This window comes from Rhinolophus ferrumequinum, chromosome 18, assembly GCF_004115265.2.
Source record: "Rhinolophus ferrumequinum isolate MPI-CBG mRhiFer1 chromosome 18, mRhiFer1_v1.p, whole genome shotgun sequence".
Taxonomy (NCBI): domain Eukaryota; kingdom Metazoa; phylum Chordata; class Mammalia; order Chiroptera; family Rhinolophidae; genus Rhinolophus; species Rhinolophus ferrumequinum.
In genome coordinates, this window is record NC_046301.1 from 50,743,279 (window position 1) to 50,760,870 (window position 17,592).

Here is a 17,592-nt window from a genome sequence, read left to right on the forward strand (position 1 = left end):
TGGGGAGATGCTTCCCATATTCCCCACATCAGAGTCCCTGGGGACACTCTAGGACAGGAAAACCTCAGTGTTGTCACACAGCAGCCTAGCCGACTGTCCCCCCGTGTCTTTCCTTGAGGAAAGAAAAGTCTGTGAGACTTTGCCCTTTTGGGACTTTGCTTATCTCCATGTTTTACACCTTATGTCTCTCTGTCTGGTCACCAAAAGATGGTTTGCAGCTAAAGACGGGTAAGATATCTCACGTGAGATACAACCCAAGCCAGGCGGAACCGAGTGGGGACCCCCAATGAGTTGCCTTAGAAAACCCGGGCAGGAGCCCTGCCTCCCCTTCCCCGCTGCCTGGGAAAAGCCGTTGCTGACTCTGGCTTTCCTCTCTCACCTGATTGTGAGAGAAGTCATGAGGGCAACAAAGATCAGCTCTCTCCACTTATCTCAATGAAACGGTTACAACATGAGAGACTTGCCCCCTGGGAGGTGCATACCTCACCTAAGTCATCACAAGAGTTTCTGCTCCGGCTGCTTGGGGACAAAGATAATTGGTTTGATTCACTTTTGTGACATGATGTATGAGATTCACAGACCGTGTGAAAAACAATACCACTTCCTTGTCTAATTATCAATAAAAGCCACCAGTCAGCCTGATTCGGGGCTCTAGGCTCTGGTGACTGCGAGACCCCCCTGGCCTTCTGAGATTTAACTGCATTAAGTCTCTGTTTCTTTCTTTCTTAAAACCTAACCCAACGCCGCCCCTGCTCGCACCCTCACTGCCCGTGTTGCGCTGGACGCGACACCTCAGGGCTCCAGAACACTCAGAACTTCAGAGGCCTATGAGGGCACCCATCTGCCCCAATCAGAACCCCTGGTAGAGACACATCTTGACGCCTCAGAGCCCTTTAAGACCAACTAGCTTTGGGCAGAAGGAAGAGCAGAAACTTCAGTCAGAAGTTCCTGGGTTCAAGTCCTGACCTGATCAATAAATACACATGAAGGAATGAAGGAGTGGTGGACCAATGGGCTTTTCACCCCCATCCCACAAGCCTTTGCCATACAATTCCCAGATACCCAGCCTTGTCCTGCAAAAGAGCAGGGCTCCGGAGAGGCCTCAGCCTGGTGTGGCCTCCAACAAGCTTCCATCCTTGTGGAGGAGACAGAGCCTGACTGACACTCCCATTCTCCTGATTAAAACTTTGCTCAGATCGCTTCTTAGCCTTTTGGCTAAGATCAAGGGTAAAACTTTGCTCAGAGCAAAGTTTTAAAAAATCATGAGCAGCCAGGACACAAGGAAGGGAGCCAAGGGGGAGGGACTGGAATAGAGGAAGGATGCTAGAGCCAAAAAGAGAGGAAGTGGAGTGTCAGAACGTTAGACAGCACGTGGCTAGTGACTGTTACATACTCACTAGGGAGGAAGTTGGGCTGAACAAGTCAGATAATGAAGGGTTGAGGGAGGCTAATTCTGCTTTTCAGATCTTTTCATTTGTCTTGATTTCTTTTGTATACCTCCAGAGATGGGGAACTCACTCCCAAGGGAGACAGCATGGGCACCGGCCCCTGTCAAAATGTTTAATGCAACATGGTTTTTCAAGTATTGACAGCCATATGTAAAAGGGCTGAATGAGATTGGGGAGCGAGGGGTACCCCTGTGAACCAGGCAGTCAGTCCCTGCCACAGGCTGGATCTTGAATCAGGCCCACCTGAGTTCTAATCTCTGTTCTACCATTTATGGGCCCGTGACTTCATCTCTCCAAGCCTAAGTTTTCTCTCCTTTCCTTTGAAATGACCCTGATAACAGCACATACCTCAGAGGTTTAGGGATGTACTTAATGAGCTAGTGGAATAAAATGCTTGGCACACAGCAGGTGCAGAAGTGGGTTGCCTCACTCCAGGCCCAAAGTGCTCTGGAATGTCTGAAACATACTGTCCTTTGCTAGCTCTAAAACTTCACAGGAGCATGCGCTTCTGCCTCACCGTGCACTTGCTCCACCACCCACACCTGGCAAACCCCCACATATCCCTCAAAGCCCGAACTATAAGATACCTTTCTTTTCTCTGTTTAAGCCCTGACCTAGGGAGCTAGGAGTATTTGGGCATGATTCTGATTGGGCCCACTGTGATGCGATGTGAGGTGAGCTCCCGGAGGGCAGGGATTCTGATTCGCATGTGGTAGGCATGCAGTCAAAGCTTGTTAGATGGATGGATGGATGGATGGATGGATGGATGATCATTAGGGAGAGAAGCCCAAAGCGAGACCCAAGAGTCCACCAGCCCAGACCTCAAAAGGCCGGGAGGGTGCAGATAAGCGGAAGGAGGGGGGCTTCCGGGCGGGGTCTTCAGCGTTTCCGGTGCGGCCCCTTTAAGGGGCAGGGGCAGGGGAGGCGGGGCCAGAGGGGCGGGTGCTCTTAGCGTCAGGGCGGTGCGAAGATGGCGGCGGCGGCGGCGGCGGCAGGGCCCCGGGTGGCTGAGGCGCCCAGCGCCTTGCTACTCGTGGTGGGAGGCGAATGCGGGTGCCCGGGGCTGCTGGCCTATGTATTGGAGGAGCTCGAACGAGGTCAGGCCGGGGCGGGGGAGCGGGGCCGGGAGTAGAGAGACGAGGGGTGGGACGGCCGAGCCAGGGTTGGGGGATGGGGCGGGGGCCCGGAGGGTGTGGCGGCCAGACCGGGCTGGGGGTGGGGGACGGTTGGATCCTAGGGGCTGGGGCCGGGACACCGGGCGGAGGATGGCGGGATCCCGGAGGCCAGGGCCGGGCGGCTGGGCCAGGGGTTTAGGCGGCGTGATCCAGGGGCCCGGGGCTCGGTTCCCCTCACCGTTAGGCGCACGGCGCGGGCGGAGGCTGTGGACGTCTGGGCCCGAGCTGGGTTGCTCAGCCCCAACTCGGGTGCAGTCCGTGAAGCGGACTCGGCCCAGGCTTTGGGACCCGCGCGATTGGGCAACACGGGCGACGACTACGCTTCCCGCCCGCCGGGCCTGCCCAGAGGAGGGCGGGTCGCCTCGATTCCCCGGGTCTTAGCAGCCTGGATGTCCTGGAGGGAGGAGCAGGGATGAGGAGGCCGGGCCTGGAGCCCCAGGGCCCACTTTCCGTGGCACCACAAGTTGCTGCTAATTGGAGTGTGGGCGAGTGCGGCCTACCCAAGAGATTTGGCACCTGGGGAGGTGAGTCATAGGTGCACCTGCAAGGTTCACTTCACCTGCAGTTACTTGGCACGGTGGGACCCGCTGGCGTGGTGCACCACACACCGTGGTTGGAGGGCATTCATCTCTCCAGTTGGCAGGGCCTGGGGTCTGTCGCCTGGAAAATGGGAGGCAGCACACACCTCTCTTCATCCTCTTGGGGAATGTTCCCCTGCAGGGCACAGGGTGGGGACGATTGGCAGGCTGAGCCCTGCTGTCACAGGGCTAAACGGTCTGGTTGGGGTAGACCCAAGATGAGTGCGGAGCTGGAACGAATTTTTAGCTCAAACAGTGTCAGGAGTGTCCAGATGGATGCAAAGGCCAGAGGACCTGAAGGGTGGGGAGGTGTGGGAAGGTGTGGGAAGGGTTGGACAGTGGGAACAACTGGTGCCAAAGCCCAGAGGTGGGAATACGCCTAGCAGTAGAGAAGAGCAGTGAGACCCATGGTGGGGTGAGGCAGATGCTGGGGGGGCCAGATGACCATTCAGGTGGGGGCTTTCTTGCTGAGGTCCTGAATCTTCTCTGTAAAATGCCAAGTTACACTTTGGGGTCCTCAGTGCAGCTGCCGTGAGCCCGTAGGGCCCATGAGGTGGTTCTGAGTTTCCAGGCTGTCACTGCAGCTTGTGGGGAGGGGGCTGATTTCCCACCTCGCTTCCCCTACCCCCACCAGGCATCCGGTCCTGGGACATTGACCCTGGCATCTGCAGCCTGGATGAGCAGCTCAAGGTCTTCGTGTCCCGGCACTCAGCCACCTTCTCCAGCATCGTGAAAGGTGAGGCTGGGGACCCCGTGTGCCGCAGCTGCTCCCCTTCTGTGTTCATTGGGCAAGTGTTCTCTGAGTGTCCAAACAATGGCAGTAATCACCTGAGCTCTGCCCTGTGCAGAGCAGGGGCAGGAGTGCTGTCTCAACAGCCTATGAGGCAGGAACTTGCGTTTTTATCCCCCTTTGACAGATGAGGCAGCTGAGGTGTAGGGGATAGGGAGACCTCCAAAAAGGGGGCTTTGTGGAGGAGAAGCAGCTGGGGCTGCTGTATCAGGTGGAGGGAAGGGCCCAGGCAAAGAGACAGGACATTTGGAAAGTGAGGGACTGCTGGGTGGGCTTAGAGGGGGGAGTACGGGCCTTGTGTGACAGAATGTGTCTGGTGAGTGGCTGTGACTCCTGCACACGCCCGGTACACAGCAGGTACTCAGTAGATGGGGAGCTGAGAAAGGAGTAAGATCGAGGAGAAATTTGGGATGCCTGGGCCAGCTTCACATAGCCTGTGGCTCCCTGGGGATTCTGGGGTGACCTGGGGTGAACAGAGCAGCTGCTAGGTGGAACCCGGCTGTCGCCTGTAGCCCCCCCTTGCCTCAGCCAGCCCTTTGAGTCATGTCCAGGCTGCTGCAGGAGGGGAAGGAAGTGACCACCGCCTCATTGTCCAAGCAGTTCCAGGTGGCTTCCTGACCTCTTACAGGATGGGGGCGGGGCTGGAAATCCCATGCCGGCCTTGTGTGACCTCCACTGCCACTTCCCCTCTTTGTGCCTTGGTTTCCCCACCTGAATTGGGCAATACTTGGATGTGTGATAAGAAACACGTGATAAACTGCTAAAGGTTAACTGGAGCTAGAATATCCTTCCCTCTCCGGCCTTGGGACCTGGGTCTCCATATTCAAAGCACATCTGGGCTCCGAAGGACAGACCCGGGTTGGCATCCCAGAATCAACCCCACTCCCCTCTTGTGGCCCATAAGGCCTCCCCACCTTCAGCTGCTTCCTGTTGCTCCTTGCTCCAGCACCCGCCCCCCCCCCCCCCCCCCCCCCGCCACTTCCCGATCTTCCCACAGCCCTGCCTCAGGGCCCATGTTCCCTCATTGGTCCTCCTTGGGCTCAGACTCCTGCCTATAAAATGGGGATGGTGGTGACATCTCCCACAGGGCTGATAGCTGTGAATTGGGCCACCACAAGTGATAGTGGCCTTGTTGTAACCGCTGTTTCCAACGCAAGGCCTGTCAAGGCGAGCTTTCCTGTTCTTGCCTCATCCTGACCTGTGGCACTACCATGTGGGCCGGCTCTGCCTTGCTGGGGTTCCCAGGAAATGGATCCCGGAGGGGCTTGTGGCTGCCTGCGGTCACATAGGGAGGAAAGGTTCAACCTGGGGACAGCCTGACCCCGCACACATGGTCCAGCCCCAAACTCACAGGGTCTGATTCCCCCACAGGTCAGCGTAGCCTGCACCACCGCGGAGATACCCTGGATACCCTGGTCCTCCTGAACCCATCAGACAAGTCCCTGTGTGACGAGGTAGGGACTAGTCAGCTCCCGGAGGGAGCGGGCCGCAGGGATCTGTGCATGTCCCATCCTGATCTCTGTCCCTAACTTCCAGCCTGAAAATCCTTCTGGGCATTCAGCAGCAGCACCCCCTCCTCCAGGAAGCCTCTCCCACCCCCATGGCTCCAGCCTCAATTTATTCCTTCCTCAGGGGTGATGATGAGAGCAGGTAGGATCAGAAAGGCTGGAGTCTGGAGGAAAGAAGATGGGATAGGGAAGGTCTGGGAAGTGGAAGGCAGGACCCAACTGATTGCATTTTGTGCATTCCCTCGGTCTGGGCCCCAGTTGTCTGAATTGACTTCTTAATACTTCTAGCTCGGGGACGTCTGCATCCTTCTTCCAATATGTATGAGGAAAAATGAACAAGATAAGAGCCCCAGGGCACCCTCTAGAGACCCTTATACAGGTTAATTTCTCTAATCAAAAATCCTCTCAAGGGGCTCAGAAGGAGATACCCTCTTCCCCTGGCACTGGGGCTGGACCGTAGGAGAGGTGGGCTTGAGGAGCCCTGAAACTGTATGGAGGGCTTCCAGGAGGAGGGGCACTGGAGCCAGGCTTTATAGGATGAGCAGGAGTTGGGCGGAGTGTGGGAGCAGGAGGCCCGTACGCTACCTTCCCAGCTTCTAGTCAAACACTGGCCTGGCTGTGGGGTAGGGACTCGAGTGGGGTGATTATCCATAGATTTGGGGTTGGAGGCCACCCCAAAGGGGGTGCTAGATATGTCACCGTACAGAATAGGGCCTTTAACAGTCTCCTCCTCCCTCAGCTCCGAAACCTTCTGTTGGATCCTGCCCCTCATAAGTTACTGGTGCTGTCCGGGCCCTGCCTGGAGGAAACAGGGGAGCTGCTGCTCCAGACAGGGGGCTTCTCCCCCTGCCACTTCCTGCAGGTCCTGGGGGACAAAGAGGTAAGCTGCCCCCTCCCCATTCTGCTTCCCTGGCTCTGAATCCTGGTTCTGTGGCTCCGGTAACCTGCTGTCCCCCTGAGCCCCATCCCCTGCTCCTCTGAAAAGGTGGTGGTAGCCACATTTTCTTCCTGTCGTCAGGGCCCAGTCCCATCACCCACTGTAGCGTGTGGTTCAGGCTGGGCCTGTGGATCAGCAGATACCCCGAGTCCTCAAGGGGCACGCCAGAGTCTACATCCCAGCTAGGATGGAGCTAGACAGCGTTCCTTCTGGAGCCCTTAGTCCGGATAGGGCAGATGAGTAAAACCTTTGGAAACCGCGTGTTCACGTTTTAGTGAGTGATGTGATGATGGTGAGAGAAGAGCCAGGAAGGGGATGGGAGGGCTTCCCTGGAGGGACCTGGGCCCTAAGAGGAGGGAACAGCAAGTGTCCTGCGGCAGGGAGAGTGGAAGAGGGAGGGAGGGAGAGAGCGGGGGAGGCAGGACCGGGGGAGGGCTGAGTTTTTGTCCTGCAGGTGACAAAGGACCCTCCCAGCCACAGGAGGCAGGACAAGGAGTGTCCTTACCCCGTTTTCCCAAGGGGCTCGGTCTTGCCTGGCTCTAGGTGGCCCCGTAACCATTTTCCCTTTCTGCAGATCCGGGATCTCCTGGCTTCTGCATCCCCACCTGCTGACCCACCCAAGCTCACCATCACCTGCCCAACTTTCGGTGACTGGGCCCAGCTGGCACCTGAAGTACCTGGCCTCCAGGACAGGCTCCAGCTGCGGCTGAACCCGCCAGTGCAGCGGCCAGCCTCTGAGGGCTTGCGTGAGTTCCTGGAGTATGTGGCCGAGTCGCTGGAACTGCCGTCCCCCTTCGAGCTGCTTGAGCCACCAGCATCCGTGGGCTTCCTCAGGCTTGCCCGGCCCTGCTGCTACATCTTCCCTGGCGGCCTTGGAGATGCCGCCTTCTTTGCTGTCAATGGTTTCACCATGCTGGTCAACGGTGGCTCGAACCCCAAGTCGACCTTCTGGAAGCTGGTGCGGCACCTGGACCGGGTGGACGCTGTGCTTGTGACGCATGCTGGCGCCGACAGCCTCCCAGGCCTCAACAGTCTGCTGCAGCGCAAGCTCGCCGAGCGCGAGGAGGTCGCAGCCGCTGGGGGCTCTGAGGATGACAGGCTGCGCAGGCTCGTCTCACCCAGCCTGGGCGTCGTCTTCCTCAATGCCCAGGAGGCTGTCTCGCGTCTGGTGCGTGGCGAGGACGAGGCAGAGCTGACCCGGAGCCTCCTGGCTCGGCTGGGCATTGCGCCCCTGCCGCTGAGCCGAGGGCTGCTGCCGGCCGAGCCCACGGTGCTCTTCCAGAAGATGGGTGTCGGCCGGCTGGACATGTACGTGTTGCACCCGCCCTCGGCCGGTGCCGAGGGCACGCTGGCCTCCGTGTGTGCCCTGCTGGTGTGGCACCCTGCGGGCCCTACTGAGAAGGTAGTGCGTGTGCTGTTTCCTGGCTGCACACCACCTGCCCGCCTCCTGGACGGCCTGGTCCGCCTGCAGCACTTGGGGTTCTTGCGGGAGCCCGTGGTGACCCCCCAAGATCTGGCAGGGCCTAAGCGTGCCGAGAGCAAGGAAAGCGTGGGCTCCCGGAACAGCTCGAGGAGAGAGGGCCGGACTACGGTGCCTGCCAGGCCTGCCCAGGAGCGCCCTGTGGTGGCCCGGAAGGAGCCGTCAAGGGCCGAGGCCCCTCGCAGGGCTGAGAAAGAAGCTAGGCCCCCTCGAGAGGTGAAGAAGGACCCCAAGTCGAGTATGCCTCAGACCCAGCCCCGGGAGGTGCGCCGGGCAGCCTCCGCTGTGGTTAGTGGCAAGAAGCCAGGTGCCCAGGCAGCCCCCAAGCCCCGAAGAGCACCCACCACTCCCCGCCAGGTGGTCCCATCGGTGGAGAATGGGCCCCGTAGCCTCCCCAGCTTCCGGTGCAAAGAAGCCAGCCCCCCCATGGAGGCCTGCAGCTCTCCAGCCCCCCAGCTGGTGGCCACACCCAGCCAGGGGAGCAGCCTGGAGCTGGGGTTAAGCCCCGCCAGGGAGGACAGTGACAGCATGGAGGAGAAGAAGCGGGAGCAGCTGGTGTCCACTGGCACTCCCCCGCCGCACAGCACCCCCTCGCCTCCTGGAGCCTGCCAAGGCTTGGCCGAGGGCAGCAGGCAGCTGTCACTGAGCCCGCTGAGGGGTGGGGAGCCCGGGCCTGATGTCTCCCCCACAGTGACCACACCCTCCCTGCCCGCGGAGGTGGGCTCCCCGCATTCCACAGAGGTGGATGAGTCCCTGTCCGTCTCCTTTGAGCAGGTGCTGCCCCCTCCGCCTGCCCCCATGGGTGAGGCTGGGCTGAGCCTCCCACTTCGAGGCCCCCGGGTGCGGCGCTCTGCCTCCCCGCACGATGTGGACCTGTGCCTGGTGTCGCCCTGTGAGTTTGAACACCGCAAGGCTGTGCCCCTGGCGCCAGCTGCTGCGTCCCCTGGCAGCTCCAATGACAGCAGCGCCCGGTCCCAGGAGCAGGCGAGCGCTCTGGGGGCTGAGGAGACCCCGCCCACATCTGTCAGCGAGTCCCTGCCCACGCTGTCTGACTCAGATCCGCCGCCTGCTGCCCCTGGCACTGCAGACTCAGATGAGGACACAGAGGGCTTCGGGGTCCCTCGCGGCCACCCGCTGCCCGACCCTCTCAAGGTGCCCCCACCACTGCCCACTCCGCCCAGCATCTGCATGGTCGACCCCGAGCTGCTGCCCCCAGGACAGGCCCGGCTGACAGAGGGCCTCAGCCGTACCCGGAAGTCCCTGGCCCGCCCCACTGCCAGCACTGCTGCCCCCAAAGCCACTCCAGTGACCACTGCCAAGACCAAGGGGCTGGCTGGTGGGGAGCGGACCAGTCGGCCACTCAGCGCCCGAAGTGAGCCCAGTGACAAGGGAGGTCGGGCACCCCTGTCCAGAAAGTCCTCAGTCCCCAAGACGACCACTCGGGTCCCCTCTGGTAAGTAAGTACCTGAGGGCTGGAATTCTGCAGTGGGTTACCAGCCCAAGTCTTCCTGTTCCTAATGCTGTGTAGCTTTAGCCACACCTGCCACCCTCTCTGGGCCTTAGTTTCGCCTATAAAATGGAAGCTTTGGCCTCACCGTTGAAGCACTTGCAATTCCAAGTTGCTCAAGCAGTGCTGTCAACAGAAGCTCCAGTGAGCCCATTCGTCACGGTGGATTTGCAAGTAGCCACAGTGAATGGAAAGGAACAGGTGAAGTTAATAGTACGTTTTATGTAACTGTTGAAGTTCCTGAGAGCAGGCCCAGTTCGATGACTGGCTAGGAGGACCCAGCATATAGTCATACTTTTGGCTTCCATGTCTGAGAACAAAAGCACGTAGAGCAGGATCAGAGAAAAGGCACGGGGTGGTGGGGCAACACAGGATGGGGGACGCAACATCCCCAGGAAACCAGGCACAAGCTCCTAGAGTCCTCTCCCAGTGGAGTCACATACCACGTGCTTAATTCCTGAGCCACAAGTTGTGATAACACGGGAGAAGTGGCCTCCCCAGGGGAGAGACCATTAGAGGCTCATCACCGGGTTTCTGTTGGGGGCTGGTCACGTTGGCACCTCTGCCTGGCTCGTACCCCAGATCCAGACACCTCAGAAAGGGGAAGTGGTTCCAGCCTAAGCCACGTTGCTGTATGGACGGTGTAGGCTTAGAGAGCCATTCTTACTGTGGGAGCGACTCTCAAATAATCAGTTCCCAAATGGAGCCCCAGGCCACCGCCCTGGGGGCTGAGGAGACAGCGCCCACACTGTCTGACTGGGATCCCCTGCCTGCCACCCATGGCTGTCCTAAGGATGGCAGTCTGGGCCTGCCTTGCTAACGTTTTTGTCCAGTTTTCCTTAATTGTGATGAAATGTACCACCTTAGCCATTTTAAGTGTCCGGTTCAGTGGCGTTAAGCACATTCACACTGTTGTACAACCATCGCCACCCTCCACCTGCTGCGCTCCTTTCATCTTGCAAACTGAAAGTGGTCTCCATTAAACACGAACGCCTCACCCCCTTCCCCCCGCTGCTAGCAGCCTCTCCTATTTTCTGTCTCTGTGAATCTGACTCCTCTAGGGACCTCATTCATACAAGTGGGGTCACACAGCGTTTTGTCCTGTTGTGTCTGGCTTATTTCACTCAGCATAATGTCATCATGGTTGATCCATGTAGTGGCAGGTGTCAGAGTTTCCTTCCTTTTTAAGGCTGAATAATATTCCATTGTATGGATGGACCACATTTTATTCATCCGTCCATGGACACCTGGGCTGCCTCTACTTTTTGGCGGCTGTAAATCACGCTGCTGTGAACATCTCTTCAAGACCCTGCTTTCCATTCTTTCTATAAATACATAGAAGTGGAATTGCTGGATCATGTGGTATTTCTGTATTTAATTTTTGAGGCCCCTCCGTGCTATTTCCACGACAGCTGCCCGTTGTACACGTTCCCACCAGCAGTGCACAGGGGTTCCAGTTTCTCCATATGCTCACCAACACTTGTTTTCTGTTTTTTTGAGAGGAACCATCCTGATGGGTATGAAGTGATATAGTGGTTTGAATCGCATTTCCCTGATGATTAGTGATGTTGAGCATCTTGTCATCTGTTTGTTGGCCATTTATGTCGTCTTTGGAGAAAGACTACGAAGTTGACTTAAATCCTTTGCCCATTTTTGAATTGGGTTGTTCGTCTTTTTGTTGTTAGGTTGTGAGAGTTCTCTGTATTCTGGATATGAATCCCTTACCAGATACATGATTTGCAGTATTTTCTCCCGTTCTATGGGTTGCCTTTTTACTCTGTTGATAATGTCCTCTGATGCACAAAGTTTTTGCTTTTTTTAAACACAGTCCAGTTTGTCATTTTTCTTTTGTTGCCTATGGTTTTGGTGTCATATCCAAGAAATCATTGCCAAATCTATTGTCATGAAGAATCATTGCCAAATCTTTGCCTCATGTTTTCTTCTAAAAGTTTTATAATTTTAGCTGTTATATTTTGCTCTTTGGCTTAACTTAACTCAATTTTGAGTTAATTTTTCATATGGTGCTAAATAAGAGTTCAACTTCATTGTTTTGCATGTGGCTATCCCGGTTTCCCAACACCATTTGTTGGAAAAGACTGTCTTTTTCACCACATGGTGGCATTGAATGGTCTTGGCACCTTTGTCAAAAACCATTTGAATATATATGTGAGGGTTTATTTCTGGGTTCTTTATTCGATTGATCATTTTTGATCTTACTATTTTGAGTCTTATTTTCTTTATCTAGCTAAAGATTGTCAATTTTGTTAATTTTTTCAAAGAATCACCTTTGGATTTCATTGCTTTTCTGCTGTGTTGTTTTCCCATTCTCTGTTTTATTGATCTCTGCTCTAATCTTTATTTCTTTCTTTTGCTAGCTTTACATTTACTTTTGTTCTTCTTTTTAGTTCCTTAAGGTGTACAGTTAGGTTGTTAATTTGAGATTTTCTTTTTTAATGTAAGCTTTTTAAATATAAGTTTATAACTACAAACTTCCCCTTTAGCACTGCTTTCTCTCAGATTCTGTCTTTGCTTTTAACAGTTGGATTATAATGTAGGTCTCTGGGTTCATCCTACTTGTACTTCATTAAGCTTCTTGGATGTTTATATTCATGTCATCAAATACGGGAAATCTGGAGCTATTATTTCTTTAAATAATTTTTCTGCCCCTTTCTCTCTTTTCTTGCTGGGAATCCCACAATACGTATGTTGGTGGTGTTCACCAGGTTCCTTAGACTCTGTGTTCACTTTCTTTAATTTTTTTTTCTTTCTGTTCCTCACACTTAGTATCATTTCCATTGTCCTATCTCAATTTCACTGATTCTTCTGCCTGTCAAATCTTGAACTAAATCCCTCAAGTAAATGCTTCATTTCCGTTATTGTACTTTTTCAGCTGCAGAATTTCTCTAGTTTGTTTTTATGTTTTTTATCTCCTTATTGATTTTCTATTTTGTTCATACATTGTTTTCTTGATTTTCTCCATGTCTTCCTTTCGTACTTTGAGGATCTATCAGACAGTTTGTTTTGAAGACTTTGTAAGTCCACCATTTGTTCTTTGTCAGGGAAGGTTTTTGTTGATTTCTTTTTCCTTTGAATGGTCCATACTTTCCCGTTTCTTTATGTGCCTTGGGACTTTTTTTACACTGGACGTTTAAATGTAATAATGGGGTAACTCTGGAGATCCAAATTTTCCCCTTCGCCAAGGTTTGCTGTGGCTTTTTTTGTATGTTTAACGTGGTCTGTCTCTATGCCAGAGGTGGGTCTGAGATGTAAACATAAGGTGTTCTCCGTCTTTTCTCAGCTCTTATCTAAGTTCCCCTGTACATGTAGTTGCTTTCGAATATCTTGGTCCTTAAAAATCTGGCTCCTAGAAGGGGAGAAAAAAAAAAGAAGATATGTGCAGTCCTTTAAATGCCAGTAAGTCCCTTCAACTTGAGGGGGAGAGGCTGCAATACAATTGTCCTCCAAGTGAGGAGAGGGATTCCTGGTGCTTTCTCTGCCCCATCCTCCCAGAATCCTCCTGCTGTGTTAACTCTTTCCTGCATACTACTATGTCAAGATACTTCAACAAGTAATCAACATAAAAAAAATTAGTAGATAGTTCCCCTTCTTTTTTCCACCCTAAGTTTTGGAAACCTGGTGTGTGTTTGACACTCCCAGCTCCTGTGGGCTCACACGCGCCATGTTACGGTGCTTGGTGGCCACTGCATTCATTGGTTAGCGCAGGCCTAGAATTACCTGGCGAGAAAGCAGTGACAACGACAACAGTAATAATAATTGTAGCTCATAGTTACTGAGCACTTGCTTGTGGGCTGGGCCCTGTTCCAGGTGCCCAGTATAGTCCTGCCCTGCAGGAGCTGTGGGTGTCTCTGGCTTCTCTCCCCACATGGCCTGCCCTTGGCTCCTGGCCACCCTGGTCTCTCGAGTCTCTGAGCCTCAGCACCCACTGAACTACCACCTCATGTCCTTGGGCAGGTTCCAAGGGAGGCCTCTGGTGGGCCCGTGACCTCTGGCAGGTTAGGAGTTCCCAGCACAGTGGCAGGGAGAGGGTGGTCCCCCAGGGCCCTTGGTAAAGGCTAGCACCTGGATGCTGGGGCTATCTGAGGCTCTGTCTGCCAGGGAGTTTGGTCTCTTTGCAGAGGCCACAGTTTTGGCCATTCAGGGTTCCGACTCTCCATTGCTATGTCAGCAAACTGTCTTAAAGGGCCAGAGGGTAAATTTTTTTTTTTCTTTTTGCCGGTGGGACCATCTCTGTCCCACACCCTGCCTGTCCTTTGTAGCACAAAAGCATCTCAGTAAGTAACTGATTATTCCAGTAAAACTGTCTTTACAAAACCAGGCGGTTGCATTTTTGCCTGTGGGTCATAGCTCGCCGGCCCTTCTTCTACCAGTCCTCCTGCCCACAGTTCCCCTTGTCTTCTCCTTGCCCTTCCACCTCTGCCGCTCCTGTCTCCCTTGCGCTTTCCATAGCCACAATGGCTTCTCTTCCTGAGGCTCCAAGCAGGATCCTCACCACCACGGTCCCCAGTTTCAAGTGAGGGAACACCAGAATGAATGAAACTAGGGCATTCTGCAAATGCCCCCGCAGCCCTCTGGGCCCACATCCTGAGCTGGGCAACGTTTGTGATCATAAGCCGTGAGGCATCTGGCAGGTTTCCTGTGCCCAAGACCTCCGTGAGGTGGTTATGAGTTCACTCACCCCAGAACGGTGGCCTTGTCCCCCTTGCACAGGCTCTGGGTTCAGGGTCATGTATGAGGCCCCAAGTACATCCCCAGCTCCATCCAGGCCGCCCCATCCTGAGTTTCCCTTTTGTAACTCCATGCCTCCCATACCACCTCTGGCTCTCCATCGCCCTCGTAGGCAGGGATTTTTGTCTCTGTCGCTATCATGTCCCCAGGGCCTGGTGCCCAGGAGGTCTCAATAAGTATTCCTTGAGTAATTGAACAGATGGAGGCTGCAGTAGCAGCAGAGCATTCCAAGCACTGGCTGCTTTCAGGACTCAAGTGTCAAAAACCCCTTCTTCCAGAAAGACCTCCGTGATTGTCCCCTCCTTCTGGCCCTGAGGATGTCTGTGCCTAGGGACTGGCCAGGGAGGGTCTAGGCATGAGGAGGTGGCTAGGGGTATTTGCAGAGTTCATTACGTAACTGTCTGTGCCAGGGAGGGCTTGTCACCCAATCATAAAACAGACTAAGCTTCATGCTGAGAAGGGAGCCACTCAGAGGTGCAGGTAGAGCTGGGAGCCTTGTCCCAGGCTCTGAGTCTCAGCCTCTTCCCAGTCCCAGGAGTTCACACTGATCCCATCCCTCTTATCCACAGGGCCAGCTGGCAGCCGGCCAGGTGGGTTGGAGGCTTCACCTGGCTCCCCTGTCTACCTTGACCTGGCCTACCTGCCCAGTGGGGGCAGCGCCTGCCTGGTGGATCAGGAGTTCTTCCGGCGGGTGCGCGCGCTCTGCTACGTCATCAGCGGCCAGGGCCAGCACAAGGAAGAGGGCATGCGGGCTGTCCTGGATGCATTGCTGGCTGGCAAGCAACAGTGGGACCGTGACCTCCAGGTGTGTGACCACTGCAGGGCCTCGGGCAGTCTTGGCGCAGGATGGGGTCAGCGCCTCCTGGTGTCTTCATGTTGAACTCATACAGAGGAGGGACTGGGTCTCAGAGAGACTCAGCTGTATTTCCAAGGCTGCAAGGAAAGGAGGGCAAAGGCAGGAGTTCCCCCAGTTCTCACGATGCTGTTCCTGTCACGTCCATTCCTTTGCCCACTTGGGGCAGCCTGGGCAAGGACGCAGGGTGGGGCGAATTTGCTCACCTTCCCTGACCCCTTGCTCTTAACTGCCCCGCTGTCACGTGAATTGGCCAGGAGGAACAGGTGGGGGTGTGGCATCTACACGGTTGAGAAAGAGGGCTGGGGTCATCCCCAAAGCAAGCCTTGAAACAGAGCCTTGAAGGTTGAAGAGTGAGGCAAGGTTAGGTATAGGGAGGAGCTTCTAGGTACCTGGCTGCCCACTCAGCCTGTGAGTGTGCCACCCCCTGCCTTGCACACAGCTTACAAAGCATCCGGGAGGGAGAGTCTGGGCACGGGGCACAGTGTGGGCAAAGGCCTGGAGGTGGCAGCGAGCCTGGTGTGTCCAAGGAGCTCGGGGGAAGCTCAGGTGAGCCAGGAGTGGGAGGTACAGAGAGGGATTCACAGAGCCGTGGCTCGTCTCCTGGATTGTAAGAGGGTCCTTTGGGTGCTGTGGGGAACAGAAAGGGACTTCAGGGACGGGCTGGCTGCTGGCTGCAGACATCCAGGTGAGAGATAAGGCAGACAGAGCAAATGTGAGCTTCAGCTGCCTAGCGGCTGAGCCAAGAAGGCACCCTTCCCACTGTCTGTCTATCTGTCCCACCTGCAGGTGACCCTGATCCCCACCTTCGACTCAATGGCCATGCATGAGTGGTACGAAGAGACGCACGCCCAGCACCAGGCACTGGGCGTCACGGTGCTGGGCAGTAACAGTACGGTGTCCATGCAGGACGAGGCTTTCCCTGCCTGCAAAGTGGAGTTCTAGTCCTGCCCCACCCTACCCCCACCCCTCAGCCCAAATCTGCCACTGGCGTGAGAGTCACTGCATCAAAAATAAACCAAGTGCTCCACTGAGCTGTGGCCTCGGTTCCTTCTGCTGACAGGAGACTTGTCGGCACTCAGGACAATCATCTCCACTGTGGGCCCCCAGGTCCGGCATGCTCTGGCCTCCATGACTCAGGAGAGGGCATGTTTCTCCAGCAGTGCTCGCTGGCAATGGCCCCTGGACCTCCAGCCCACCCTGGCCACTGTGCAGGGCCCGTGTCACAGACAGAAGGCAGCTGCTGGACCCTTCCATACAGACTGACCCATGGCTGAGGTGAGATTAGAACCCCTCTCTGCTCCGAAGCCATCAAATGAAAGCTGCCTCTGTTCCTGGAGAGAATCGATACTCGTGCCAGTAGAGGCACAGCTACAGGGAGATCGTAGAAGAGGAATCTGAAACCCAGAGGTTACAAACAGCAGTTTGCCGATGAGCCCCTGCCCTGAGGGCTGCACGTACAGAAACTCCTAGGTAAAATTTTAGATAAGACGTCATCTGTACTGGGTTGAATGGTGACCCCAAAAAACGTGTCCAAGTCCTGACCCCCAAGACCTGTAAATGTGACTGGCTGTGGAAAAAGGGTCTTTGCGTATGTAATTAAGTGAAGGATCTCGAGATGAGATCCTCTTAGATTAGGGTGGCCCTAAATCCAATTACACTGTCCTTACAAGGGCTAGAAGGGGAGATCCAGACCCGCAGGAGAAGGCTGTGTGCAGATGGAGGCAGAGATGGGAGCGATGTGGCCATAAGCCGAGGAACCAGAGCCCCCAGAAGCTGTAAGAGGAAGTCTCCCCTAGAACCTCCTGAAGGAACCAAGCCTACCCACCCCTGTTTTAAGCCCCCCAATTTATCTAATTTGTGACACACCACCAGCTGTCCCGAGGCGGTCAGCACTGGTCTCCTCCCTGGCCACTGTGGCTTTGTAGGATTCCGTGGTACAGAGCCTTTCCTTTGTCAGTCAATGAATTAGTTCGTTCAGGCTGCTGTAACGATACCACAGAGCAGGCAGCTTAAACAGCGGACACTTAATTCTCAAGGTTCTGGAGGCTGGAAGCCCAGGACCGGTGTGCCAGCGTGGTGAGGTTCGGTGTGGGCCTCTTCCTGGCTTGTACACAGCTGCCTTCTTCCTGTGTCCTCACATGGCTGGGGAGAGAGAGCAGGTTCTCCTGAGTCCCTTATAAAGGCACCAATCCCGTCATGAGGGCTCTACCGTCCTGGACTCGTGGAACCCTAGGTGGCCTCCTGAAGGCCCTAGCTCCCAACATCCCATTGGGGATTTGGACTTCAACATAGGAATTTGGGTGGGGATCAGAGTCACAGGGCCAGTGGCAGGCACGGAGATCTCTACTTCGTGTTTAAAATTTTCATAAGCTGCGGGTGGGGGTGGGGGTGGGGGGTGGGGTCTGGGCTTCTGCCCTAAATACTTGGATCTTTCCCTGCCCTTCACATTTCTGGTGTTGCTGTGTTTCTCATCACCCTCACTCAGCATCCCAGCTTGACAGAACTTTCACCTCTGAGAACATGAGGAGACGGGAAGGGGACACAGGGCAGCCAGTCAGACGATCCGG

The 17,592-nt window shown here is 55.2% G+C and overlaps 1 protein-coding gene across 4 annotated transcripts; it reads left to right on the forward strand.

The window, feature by feature from the left end:
• Nucleotides 1-2,398: 2,398 nt before the first annotated feature.
• On the forward strand, nucleotides 2,399-16,056 carry MAP1S (microtubule associated protein 1S). 4 transcript variants are annotated; one of them, XM_033134516.1, is made up of 9 exons: nucleotides 3,836-3,937; nucleotides 4,620-4,757; nucleotides 5,363-5,445; nucleotides 5,528-5,641; nucleotides 5,788-5,878; nucleotides 6,239-6,379; nucleotides 7,011-9,369; nucleotides 14,739-14,974; nucleotides 15,812-16,056. In XM_033134516.1, the coding sequence occupies exons 5-9, from the start codon at nucleotides 5,831-5,833 to the stop codon at nucleotides 15,965-15,967; spliced, it is 2,940 nt and encodes a 979-aa protein (XP_032990407.1). In that variant the 5' UTR covers nucleotides 3,836-3,937; nucleotides 4,620-4,757; nucleotides 5,363-5,445; nucleotides 5,528-5,641; nucleotides 5,788-5,830; the 3' UTR covers nucleotides 15,968-16,056. The 4 variants fall into 4 exon arrangements, with proteins under 4 accessions (XP_032990405.1, XP_032990406.1, XP_032990407.1 ...); XM_033134514.1 differs by lacking the exons at nucleotides 4,620-4,757; nucleotides 5,528-5,641; nucleotides 5,788-5,878 and adding exons at nucleotides 2,399-2,545; nucleotides 2,902-3,147; XM_033134517.1 differs by lacking the exon at nucleotides 5,528-5,641.
• The last annotated feature ends 1,536 nt before the right edge of the window (nucleotides 16,057-17,592 follow it).

Excerpts from the sequence above, each read along its gene's own strand:
- MAP1S (XM_033134514.1), top strand. The coding sequence starts at position 2,419 with ATGGCGGCGGCGGCGGCGGCGGCAGGGCCCCGGGTGGCTGAGGCGCCC. Across the intron at positions 2,546-2,901 it reads ATTGGAGGAGCTCGAACGAG|GCTTTGGGACCCGCGCGATT; the intron begins GTCAGGCCGGGG and ends GACTCGGCCCAG. Across the intron at positions 5,446-6,238 it reads ACAAGTCCCTGTGTGACGAG|CTCCGAAACCTTCTGTTGGA; the intron begins GTAGGGACTAGT and ends CTCCTCCCTCAG.